This window comes from Plectropomus leopardus, chromosome 5, assembly GCF_026936395.1.
Source record: "Plectropomus leopardus strain MGB_pleo_1.0 chromosome 5, ASM2693639v1, whole genome shotgun sequence".
NCBI lineage: Eukaryota > Metazoa > Chordata > Actinopteri > Perciformes > Serranidae > Plectropomus > Plectropomus leopardus.
Window position 1 is genome coordinate 19,428,244 of NC_142180.1, and position 13,142 is coordinate 19,441,385.

General features: G+C 37.9%; 1 protein-coding gene across 3 annotated transcripts in view; it reads left to right on the forward strand.

Annotated features, from left to right (window-relative positions):
- acap2b (ArfGAP with coiled-coil, ankyrin repeat and PH domains 2b) overlaps positions 1 to 13,142 on the forward strand; it is a 69,913-nt gene that overhangs the window by 20,190 nt on the left and 36,581 nt on the right. For all 3 annotated transcript variants that reach the window (XM_088077672.1, XM_088077670.1, XM_042515977.2), the window contains exons 3-6: positions 4,366 to 4,485; positions 6,524 to 6,577; positions 9,828 to 9,886; positions 11,662 to 11,845. In XM_088077672.1, coding sequence (XP_087933798.1) covers positions 4,366 to 4,485; positions 6,524 to 6,577; positions 9,828 to 9,886; positions 11,662 to 11,845 — 417 coding nt within the window. The remainder of the gene's footprint in view (positions 1 to 4,365; positions 4,486 to 6,523; positions 6,578 to 9,827; positions 9,887 to 11,661; positions 11,846 to 13,142) is intronic.

Sequence of the window (13,142 nt, forward strand, 5' to 3'; positions counted from 1 at the left end):
ATATGCTTCAGCAGTGCTTTGTAAACATTAACATGGCAATAGCTAGCACCCTCCCGGTTAAATGGCAGTTTTCCCAATTTGTGGACATTTTTAGCTGTCAAGTCAAGTCAAGTCAGTTTTATTTATATAGCCCATTATCACAAAACATGGTTTGCCTCAGAGGGCTTTACAGTGTACGACATCCCTCTGCCCTTAGACCCTCACATCACCCAAGGAGAAACTCCCCAAAAAGAACCCCTGTAACGGGGGAAAAAAAAAGAGGAAGAAACCTCAGGAAGAGCGGTAGAGGATAGTGAGGGATCCCTCTTCCAGGACGGACAGACGAGCAATAGATGTCGTAAATAGCAAATGAAATACAATCATGGCGAAAAAGGAAAGAGAGAGAGAGAGAGGGGAGAGGGTGGGGAGAGAGGAGGGGGGGGCACAGCAATAATAGAAACAGATGCATGTCATATTACAATAATGGTAGGTGTGGAATTAGTAATTGCTCTCTATGATGATGTTGATAGAGATGATAACAGTCTCATGCATATGTTGAAAGGGAGGTGTCCAAAGGCAAGATCACAGCATCGGCGCAACCAGGACCAGACCACAAAAGCTGCTGAAAAGACATACCCAGCACACTGTCTTTTTTGCTGTAGTATTACTAATATTGAACCCTGAATACTTCCCACTTAGGATCATGACTCACTACAGTGTTTCAGATGTACCAGTGATTCTGAAGTTGGATCTGATGCTATCTCTGTTCATTGCCGATACAGCAGGAAATGGACACCAGCGGTCAGTCAAATGACAATTCACCTGTGCCTGATTAATCCACACTATGGGCCTTTAATGATCTTTTAGTCTAATAATTGCATTTTGATTATCAAATTCACTACAATGGTGACTGTATCTGTTCAGACCATTACAAGGGAATGAAAACAGTTTGGGTGTCATTATTCTCCATATGGTTTGTGTTGTTTTTGGTCCAAACTATGATAGACGCTGAGAGATTAGGGATTCAGGTTGCAGGCTGTGTCAAAATAACAGTTCATGTAATGCATCTATAGTATGATTTGCTGAATATGAATACTAGCCTAGGGTGAGTTTTAGCTGCTTTTTTGGTTGTGCTCATCTTTCTAAGTAAAGGCTAACTTTCACACGGGAACCACTCTTTCGTAATACCAATAAATTCTTGCCTTTTAGTATTGTTTCCTGTAGCTGGTTCACATTAAATTCAATGTCCTAGGGAGCTACATCACTTTTTTATCTCTCTCACTCTGCACAGAAGAACTAGATTGAACTAATAAATTAAACAAACTGGTATTAATAAGTAGTTGTATCCTGCCCTGATAGCAAACCTCCTCCCATCAGACCCTCGCAGAGCTGAGAGTATGTTCACTAGCTGAGGGCTCGGATCTTGGGCTTGGAAGATCCCACTTCATTGTTTCTGGGCTTACAGTCTCACAGTGTCCCACCCTCCTCCTCACCCCACCTCTGTGACTCAGCCCCGGTCTCACTTCCCCTCTTGCTCTGGAGAGGAAGGATCTGCTGGAGAGTGGGTGTGTTTGTGTGCATGAGTGTTTGTGTCTGAGTGTGTATGTGTTAATGGGTGGAGACAAGAGACAAGGGGCTTAAAAGACCAGAGTTCAACTCTTTCATTGAGCTTCCAACCTGCTTGACGTGTCCATACGCAGCCATGATGTCAAAAGTTAACAGACTTTAACTAAGCCAGTTTTAAAGGGGCCCTATTATGCTCATTGTCACAATCACATTTGTATATAGAACAGGTTTACATACTTAAATGTAAAAAAAAAACAACACACGTGTCTCATACTACCCTTGGTAGCAGCACCTTTGTCTCCAACAGTCTGTCTGAGCTTATGTCCCGCCCTCCAAGAGGCTGAGTCTGCGCTGATTGGTCAGCTGGCTCTCTCTATGCACAGTCCATTCTTTGGGCTTTATTACTCAGGAGACCTTCTACAAGCACAAAAATGCTTTTCAAAACAATAAAGAAAAGGGAAAAGCCTAAAAAGCATAATAGGTCCCCTTTAAATCTTTTCATGAATGAGCTATTTTCCTAACAGACTGGATATATAACAGTGGCTAGATGATTATTTGATTATTATGAGGCTTTCGATGTTGTTACAGGTTAGGTTGAGGTCAGATTTGATTGAACTCTAAGGTATTGTTTCAGTTCAAAGAAATTAAACCACAGTATTTACAGTTCCTTTTTTTATGAGGAGAAAACAGCAAGTGCAATATGTTTACCTGAAATTTCTGAACTACAACTTATTGAGAAATTAACTACCAATTGAGCAAGTCATTACAATTAAATCATTGCTTACTTGGACAAAAAGAGCAAACTATAAATGTTTATTTGTCAGTTTATTACTTACACACACACACACACACACACACACACACACACACACACATATATATATATATATATATATATAGATATCCTTTATTTAACCAGGTAAATTACAATCTCTTTTCCAAGAGTGACCTGGCCACTTATATGAACACAGTAGTCCTGCAATAAATCATACTTTCCTAAAAGGTGTAATTTTCATTGTTAAAAATTGTTTCAGAAAGCTGCTGATTTAGATGTACAATCACTTCAGAGCCTGCAGCTTGTGTTAGAGTTTAAATGTATGCCATTATACTGATGAGTTGTTGCTGTCATTTAGCCAACCCCTATTAATGCAGTGGAAAAAATAGGGGCTGTTGTCTTAAAATGCATTATTTTTTAATATGGCATGCATGCTGGCAACTGAGGTTATATTCACAATGGAGCAAAGCATAGGTGCAGTGGAGAAAAGGCCGGTTCATACTTCTGGCTTGACTATTAAGAATCTAGATTTGTACCCTAATCGGTAGCCTTGCAGCTTACTAGAAATGTAACTGCATTTTGTGGCGCAGACGGCAACAGCAGTGATAGGACTGCTGGTTGCATCACATTTGCTCCTGTACATTTCCAGCTGCTCCTTGTTTTTCATGAACATGGACTAAATCGAGAAGAGGTTCACAGAGAGAGTTAACTGAATGTCAGTAGTAACTTCAGTCAGTCAGTAAGTAATTTTGCTCAACATTTATTAGTCTCAACTCCAACATGATTTGCTCAATTTCAGTCACCATTGTTTGAAGTACATGAAGAAGCTCACCACAGACTGTGGCGCTGTAATTGCAGAGTGATGCAGACACACCAGTGCATAAGTATAAAGCTCACATCAATGCTAGCTACAATGACGGCTCTGCATGGAGCTCATGTACAGCTATAAATCTGTCTTCAGTTGAAACTAGTCTTTACTAAGCCTCAAGTCCTTAATACTGTAGGCTAAATCAAAAAGGTTCTAAAAATGTATTATTTAAAATAATTTAAATGATTTACAGGTATATATATATATAAACAACAATTTTTCATGCTGGAAAACTCATCAGAATATATGAGAGGGAAAAATATGCAAGGAGTCAGTCGAGGAAATACAGACTAAAATGTTTTATGTGTGTGCATGTGGCTGGATGGGAGTCAGCATGTGCATGTGTGTTGAGGTAAAAGACTATTATCCACTTTGTTAGACCTGCTGATATTTAATAGTTTCTTGAAAGACAGGCATCTATAGGGTCACTTTTAAGGATACCTTTACCTTCATATTTTTTTTCAAATATGACAAAAAATGTGTGTCATGTTTTTCAAATCTGTTGCCAAATTTTGATTGACAGTTTTGTTTTGATTAGTTTAATATATGACTGTGCCACTTAATTTCTGATTCAAGTCCCTGATTAAGTTGAGTTTTGCTGCAAAATATCAATGCCATACGTTAAAACAAGGCCTTCCACAGAGAAATAAACATTTTATATTTGTTTAGCATTTCTTAAAACTAATTGACCCTTTCGTAACTTACTAATCTGTGAGGATATTTGCTTAAAATTAACATTTCTAGTTGAGTTTTTAGCTGCTTTGGCTGCAAATACACACTCAGGCTCTGTGTCATCTCCTGTGTGGGAGTGGATGGAGACCGGCCAGCGTTTGTTGTGAGTTTACATAACCTGGAATTATCTTTGGCCTCAATGAGTCAGAAGGGAAAGAAGTGCCTGTTGTTAATTACCAAGAAACTGACTAAGCGTCAGTGTTAGTCTTTTGCTCTGCAGCACCACGTTCCAGCAAATCTATGACTCCTGAATCCATTTTAAGCAAGAGATTTTCATGTTTTTAAGAAGAGACAAAGCCCTGAAGAAATGACCACCACTGTTTCTCGTTTCTCTTCACTCAAGTGTTATCATCTTCTCTCCACAATTGTCTATTACTGCATCTCTTAATTTCACTCTTCTTTGTTCTTCCTTAAGCATTTTCCCTTTTTCTTGTTCTCTCTCTAGTTGGTGAAGTTGTGTATTGGGATGATTGATGCTGGAAAAGCCTACAATGCCGCCAACAAGCAGTTTGTTAACGGGATCCGGGAGCTAGCCCAGCAGTCCACCAAAGATGAGGTCATCGAGGTAAACAAAAACACAACCTCACCTGAATCATAGAAAGTCACCAGCATTAGCTCTAGTGTTTGTTTGTTTGTTGTTGTTTTATTGCATGTGTGGGGGCATGTGGACATTTATGAAATTATAAATAATTTAGTATAATCTGTTAGATAACAGTAAAATAAAGAGCCATGATTGATAAAATCAGCACAATGTAAAACAATGGCTGACGTCTTCCTAGTTCCCAGATATCATGAGGCCTGTACTTCCTCTCGGTTTGCATGCATGGCCTTCTTGTCTCTTATGAGTGTAGTGTTTTCATCCTCGATGACATTACCATATTAAATCTAAATTTTAAAATATGTGGCCCAGTAAAACCACGTGCTGTCCACTGGGCCCTGTCGAGGTCAGATGTTTTGTTTTGTTTTGTTTTCTCACATGAATTTTGCATGGCGAGGCAAGCACTTCCTCCCTGCCTTTGTGTATTTTCCTCAATGCCTCTCCCTTGGGTTTGAAGTTCAGCCACTGCATGTATTTGGAGGGAGTAACTTAGCCAAAAGAATTCTTTCTGAAAGACGTATTGTGTGTCCAAAAAGACCAGTTTAAATGTCGATATACAGTACCTGTCTGGTGGGAGAGTTTGTTTCTGATGCAGCATGCAATAGAAATCAGCATTTTAGTTTTTGTGCAACCTTATTTTGGTAACACTATACTGAGATGCACAGATTCACTATTACTAGTTAGCTAGTATTAGCATGCATATTGGCTCTTTTGTAGTCATTATAAAGCACTATTGCATTATTCCACGTGATTATATTCTACAACTACTAAGCATTAACTAAGAATTTTCCCTTAATAACCTCCTGATTACTGCTTTTTGATAATAAACCATGAATGTACATTGTAGCATAATACACTCATTCTAAATTTCTAAAACTTTACCTACTAGTTTTTTACAATGTAATTAGCATAATGCACAATACTTTTGTATTCTTTACATACTTAAAATGTTATACATATTTTATATTATTAATATTTTAGATGCTACTGTTAAACATTGAAGCATAATGCACTTTTTTTCCTAACATTTTTTACATACTTCTTTTGTAATACTACTTATTTCTGCTTCTCATAATTCTCTATGCATTCAGAGTGATTGTAACATATCACAATTTCCCCTGAATTTAAATTAAGCATTTCTTACACTGATTCTGACTCTCAGTGAGAATCTTTATGCTTTGCTAAGGATGGGCCTGAAGGTGGTGGTGCCACAAGATTAGTTGAGAGGGAGTAATTATACACACATCATGTATATTGGAGACTATTAAAAAACAGCGAACATGAGGAAAAAACATCAGCACATTCAATCCACGCCACTTTCACTTAATTGGATCTTCATCACGTCAAATTAAGTCAAACATTTTTGACCTAACAAAGATCCAAGTAGGATTGAAATGTTGTTTTCATTAAACGTTTGTGGCATAGAGTGAATGTGCAAGCTTTTTTTTCTCAGTGCTGCAAAAATAGTCATTCTCCCTGTAGCGTAGTGTATTTTTATGTAACAAAACGTAAAGTGTTAATAGTGTCCAAATAACTAAAGTGTCTCAGAATATGTTCCCATTTTAAAGTAAGATTTTTCTCATCGTCAATTCACTAGTTTCACACTTTTTAACCCACACAGTTTTCATATTCAAAACTTGCCTCCTCTTCACACTTAGTTAATCCATAATAGCACACAACTTTTGCAATAAGGAGACCTTTATAAGGTCTATACTGAGCAAACCATATCAAGATTGAGATGTACAACAACTTCCTTACTTACTGTCAATAAGGAGGGAAAACTCTTAGTAGTTGTTAGAATATTGCATCTAGAATAAGGCATTAAAATGTGCCTTTTAATGACTAATAAAGAGACAGTATGCTACAAATATGAATGCTTATAAGCAAATAGTTAATGGTGAATATGTATACCTTAATGCTTATTTTAATACATGCCTAGTTATAAGAAAACAGTGACGTTCCCTTACTGCCTGCCTTCATGTCTGTCCCCCTTTTCTCTCCATAGTCCAGTCTCACAAAGTTTGCTGAGAGCCTGCAGGAGATGATCAACTATCACACGGTATGCTACCACTTGCATGTGAAACCGGATGTATTGTCTTTTTACTCCCTCTTTACAGCTGGGTGATGACAAAACTCAGCTGGGTCGCCTGTCTGGAACAGCTCTTTAACTGTCAGAGTCTTTATTTATTGCTGGGAAGGACAGCAGCAGACCACAAGACAGAGACATTGGGTCTGTGAGAGGATGGCGACTGGTTTGAGAAAAGGAAGTGAAATTTGTACAGAATATTTATACAGATAATTAACAGTAATGTTGGGTTGCCCTTGCGCAAGACATTTAACCTATAACTGCTTTAATGGGGCTACTCAGAAGTAAAGGAAAGTGGCTTTAACATACAGAATTCACATTACTGTAAAAGTGCAAACACTGCCATAAACCATAAAAAGAGGTTAAAAGGAAACTCTTTGGGTCAGATGCCTATGTAATGTCAACACAGCTTTGGGATTTCTCGTCACAAAAACCCCAAATTTCCTTCTGCTCCCCGCATATAAAGTCCATGGTATAGAGAGAGGATTTTCCTGTCTCATAAAATCCATTCCTTGCCTCCCATGTTGTGGAATCTGCGGTATCTGTTGGAATAAATCATGCGTTACTGAGGTAAACATGGTCATGGCCAATTTTTTACGATGTGGTTGTCATCCTGGAGACAAGACAAACCATTTCTTGCTTCAGTCAGAGTAATATCAGTATCCTGCTGGCTGTACATGTTTTATAGCATGGTCATCTAATGCACTCCATGTCCAACCTCTGGATCTTGGACAATAAATAAACATGACACCTTATTGTTTCATCTTCCATTGTTCCCAATCAACCTCTCCAAGGAGCCCAGTTGGACAGATCTGATTATGTGGCTGTTCTTTCCCAGTGTCCCCTCGTTAGCCTCCACAGTCGTCAGTCTCTGATAGGCATGATACTGACATACAGAGATGAAGAGACTCAACTTTCCTCTGTTTGTCCTCTCGTTAAGAATTCCTTCAACACAGAAAGAAGGCGCAGAGCGAGCTAGAGACTTTTGTTCTACAGTCAAAGTTATTTGCTTGGTCTCGCCCGTCATGCCATGTTTCTGCATAACTTGTTCAGAGTGAGTACCCAGCCAGCATCACACTGTCTGTGATATGTTTGTTAGAGTAAAATGACAAACTGGGGGTGCTGTCACTCGGAATCGAAACTTTTTCTTTACACTTGACACTGCATCTCTAAAATTATTTGTGTGGATCATGAACTAAACAACTTTAATGTGAATGATGAACAGTCAGACTGAGGGATGTCCTGATCAGGGCTTTTTGTCCTCGATCCCGATCCGAGTCACTTGATATTGAGTATTTGCTGTTACAGAGTCCTCATCCAATACTTACATTTACCCAGATAATACAGCTGCACAATGCAAACTTCATGTACTTTCAAATTATTAAAATCAATCCAGTGTATATGCTTGACAGTTAAATAGCTCTGCAATGCACTACAAAAAATATGTCTGCATTTAAACAGTTCCTTAAGGATTTTTTATTTTATTTTTTACAAAATAACAGTAAACAAGCAAAACATATGTTTATGTGGCTCTTATCACAGTTCCACTTAGTGCAACATTTGCTTTTTCAACAAAATAACTAAACGAATAGTAACTAAATAAATAATATACAAAATAAATATGTCATCAGAAAAGGCTTGCAAATCCACTTAATGTAGAAATGTAATATAAGTACAGTACAGTACACTTTAAATGGGTGAAATAATCACAATTCATCTTCAAAATAGCGTTATAGCTTAACTTAAACATTCCCAGTCACAACAAATAAAAATTGGACACAGTTTTGCTTATAACAGTATTACTATAAAACTAGTTCACAAAAAAGGAACAGCAGAAATTTTAGTTCTACTCAGAGTGGTGTTGCAGCTAAGATTGAACATAACAAAAAAATATTTTTAGTGTAGTTCTAGACTAGTTATTATAGTTATCTAGTTATTGGAGTCACAGCATTACAATAAAACCTGTATATCTCACATCACTATTGTTGTGCTGCTTTCAGATGCTTTTCACTATTAGATTTTTTTTCATAACTATGGGTAATAAGGCAATGAGCAACTTGGTAAGAAATGGTCTACAAATTGCAAGAAATTAATTGATTTAGACAATTATTTTTAGGGGGAAAAGGCTAAGGGAAAACAATATTTGTAATTATCATAATTAGTATTTAAAATTATGTTAAAGAATTATTATTTTTTTATTTTAGGCATTTCTCCAGGTCAGTTACCTTTTTTGTTTGTTTTTAAACTAATTTGCAGGTAATATTTTTATACTTTTTAGTAACATCTTGCTATTCTTTAAGTCATTTCTTCTTTCGCTGCTCATTGCCTTCTCCCCATGTTTTTGAAAGAAAGCAAGGCTAGTTGCTCAGGTTTCAAAGGGTTAAAGAAACACACCGATCTTTTTATTGAATTTTTTGGCTTACTTTGTTCAAGTTTGGTTTAATTGGGTTCTACACTTTGTCTTAGTTCCACCGTAAAGCCGCCCAGGTTAACTGACATACTGTATATGTGCTCTTAACTAGTGCCCCAAAAAGCTGTATGGTGGGCAGTCCACCATGACTCAACAGCAGAGTCTTTCTTCACCAAATCCTCTTAATAGCTTCCTTGACTAGACCCTTAAAAGCCTCCAGGAGCCACAACGCGGGCCCGCAACTCTGACTCAACAGTGGAAATTGCGGTCACGTCAGCTGACTGTCAGATAGGTTTTTGCCACTCAGCGATCTTTCAGCACATGATCCCCTCAAACACAGTGCTCAATCTGTTTGTCACTGGTAGCCTCTCCCAGCCACACTGCGCATATTGTCTTGTCTGGCCATGAAGTCACACTGAAGCCCTGTTGTAGAGAGAAACGTTTGTCAGGCCTTTTGCTTGGTAGCCCATTTTCAAGGAAGCATACAGGTTAATGAGGGTATGACTCATTACCGAGAATAAGCAGATCACGTCATTTCTCGTGTTTATGTCTTTATGAGGGGAGTTTACAAAGTCGGCTTGTTTGTGTAAATTTAGCAGCCTAATTGCACCCTGTGATGTGAAGAAAAATCTGCCTAAACAGAGGTGCCGAATGCTGACTTGCAAAACATCCTATGGGCCGGAAAGTAAATTCATTTATCATGTTTTTGCTGCCTTTTCAGAGAAGTGCCCCAAGATGTTTAATGCTTGGATTTGTTCTACTAACTAGAGAGAAAGAAGCATTTATTCATTCTCTGTTTCTCTGTTATCACAGATATTATTCGATCAGGCCCAGAGATCAATCAAGACCCAGCTTCAAACATTTGTCAAAGAGTGAGTATTAATTGAATAAAGATGGACCTTTGGACCATGTCTTATAAGGATATTATTTCAGTAATGACTTTATATTTTTTTATATGACAAAGATAAAAGGATATGAGTATTATATGTTTAGTATAATAGTTTTTTAGTATTATAGTTTCTTTTGCTTTATGCATTTCATTGTCTTTAAATATTCATTTTTTTCTGTCTGCTAGATCATTTCTCTTTTTTTCTTTTTTAAACATTTGAAATCAATTTCTAAATCAAATCAAATCAGATCTGAGCTTTTGAACAATGGCCTAATTTTACCTTCTGTTTCATCTGTCTGTGAGAAATAGCTACAACAGCACTTTCACATTTTACTCATGCTTGTATCCAGATGAACTTAAAATGAGAAACGCTGGAATGTCTGAGGGGAACTTCACACCTGTTCTTTAAATCTATATTGGAGGAAAAGTGTAATACATGTTAAATGCAGAAAGACAACTCTTGAAGTTATGAATATAAAGCAGAAGCTGGAGGGATGTCGTCCACACACGGCATGTAAGGACACTATTAGTATATATAACAATGTTTTCTTTTCATATCTCCCTGTTTAAAGCCTCCTAATACAGCGCTGAATTCCAAACTGCTTGTATAAGTCTAGGAAGCAGTTCGGCCTTCTGGTTTACTTCATTATAAGGATTAGCGGCTTTTGCTCCTGGCACACCAGAGCTTAACACCCACATCAGCAGCACCCATGCTTCTCAGAGAAAGCTGGGAAACACGCTCCTTCATAATTACTCGCTACCGAGCATTAATCTCAAAACACACCAAAGAACAAATGTGGGGCGCAGAGTTTGGGTACTTTGTTCTCCTCAAGACAAGTGGCACAGCCCCGTCAATCACACAGACACAAGACCCTGGGTTAAATATTTTTGTTTGCTTTAACCTTCTTGTATTTCCAGCTGACTAAGATTTATGAAATCACCTTTGACCCCTGTGTGTTCCTGTTGCCTGGCTGTGGTTGTGTTGCTTCATTTCCAGAGACAACTTTGCTTCCTTTAACATTTGACCTTTTACCTTCACATGATTGTTAACAACAAAGGGACAAGTCTTATTTGTACTTGGTCATAGAGTTTGTCAAACATATTAAACTTTATCCCTTAACTGTGTTTAGATGCAGTGTTGTATTTGAGGGTATTTCCCCCCAGCACAAGTTACAAGATATATTTTGGTGCTCAAGATAAGTAATCAAGTCATTTGAAAAACCTTTATTCCCTCATCCTTATGAATACATTTGTGTTTTAGAGTTAATATACAGCTATTTTTTTCCCTTAATTTAAAGGAGCAGTGTGTAGGATTTTGTGGCTTCTAGTGAAGAAGATTACAGATTGCAAACAGCAAAAACTTTTCCAGCTTGGGGATGCCTTTGGGTTTTTACCAGGAGCTGAATTACCCACAGAGGTGTCTATTCATTTGGAAAGATAACAGATAAGAGACCTCTGTGGGTAAAAATCCATTAAAAAAGCTGTTATTCTGACGCTATCATAGAGAGGCTGCTAACTTGGGTGGCCAATGCGAGAGCCAGTGTTGGTTTGATCATTTTGGGGTAGTGTGGAAACATGGCAGTGCAACTTAGCAGACACACTGGACAAGGACTTTCTCCCTGTGTAGATGCATAAACGGCTTATTCTAAGCTTACAAAACATCAAGATTTTCCCACATTATAATAAATAATTAGACAATAAGCACCGAATGTAATGTTTCTGTCCTAATAAAAGTCTGTTTCCTCTTTTTTTTTCCAGTGACATACGTAAGTTTAAGGAAGCCAAGAAGCAATTTGACAAAGTGAGCGAGGAAAAGGAGGCAGCGCTGATCAAGAACGCCCAGGCTCCCCGCAACAAGCAGCATGAGGTGGAGGAGGCCACCAACATCCTCACTGCCACGCGAAAGTGTTTCCGACACATCGTCCTCGACTACGTCTTACAGGTACAACTCACTTGAGCATGTAAATAAATGCTCTTTAAGTGACAGGTAATGAACAAAACTAAACCCAGGTCAGTTTGGTTTGAGGAGAAAAGTGTCAGAAGTCTTGAATCTGTGGAAATTTCGGGCAGCAGTGACATTCCAATGTGTTTTTTTTTTATATACATGCCTATTTTAAAAATGTGTAATATTTATATATTGTAATATTTCCAGTTCATGCTGAAATTTTGGAAGTACTCAGATATTGAGCCTCTTTCTGGACCTCATTTTGTGACACATGAAACAAGACAGTTGTTTCTCTGAAGGGATTCAGCAAGAGACTGCTGACATGCAGCTTTTAACATAGAAGTTCAAAAAAAGTTGCTGAGCTACACTCCGTCATGTACGATACCTCTCTGTGGCTAACATGGATCTGGATATGGAACTCAGTATGCTGAGTCAGCCTGAAAATGCTGATGTGGCACAAAGAGGGATGAACAGCAGCTGTGTTTAATTCTGTTACATCTAAAGTAAAACACCAGAGCTCATCCACCTGTCATGGTCCAGTTTACCACATCAGAGTCAATCTGGTTCAAAAAGACGTCGAAGCAGATTAATAAGCAGGAAAGAAAGAGCAGCAGTTGAATTAGTTGCAGCAGTGTCGACAGGGCTAGCAGAAGTAGCCTTTAATTTTGTTTTCTTGGTATGAACATTGAAGTAATAGTTGTTAAAAGAATTTTCTTCCACAGTTAATGCACATACGAAACATTAGTTAATAAATGGATAAAACGCTGCTGTCCTTTAATGTCTAAGCTAATTAAGGAGTTCACTTTCATGTCCACATCAGGCCTTATATCAGTCCCTAGACTGATGTAAAATTAAAGCAGAAAAAGCAACAGAACCCTTCGTTACCAAGCAACAAGATGTTAACCCATGTTTGATGGAGAACTATTAAGGAGACATGATTTACATTTTTAGGAAAGGTAATTTTAGAACAAGCAGAAGAGGAAGAAAGCAGGAGGAAGTATGAGAAAAGACTGAAAAGATTTAACAGACTCATTTAACAGTAAGAATGTTGCTACATAGTGATGCAATTTTTTGTCTTTTTTTTGACCAATAGCTGACTCTCCTAACCACACATCAACCTGACCAACTGTGTGGGGGGCTCAACATAACTTAAACTTTTTTTTTCTTTTTTTCTTCTTTTTACTCTTTTGAAGTGGTTAAAATCTTATTTCATTGTAGAGCTGCACATCACGTCAAGAGTCAAGCCATTTTGTTGTCAGCGTGAGTTTGTTGGGACTGCTTAACAGCTTGGTTT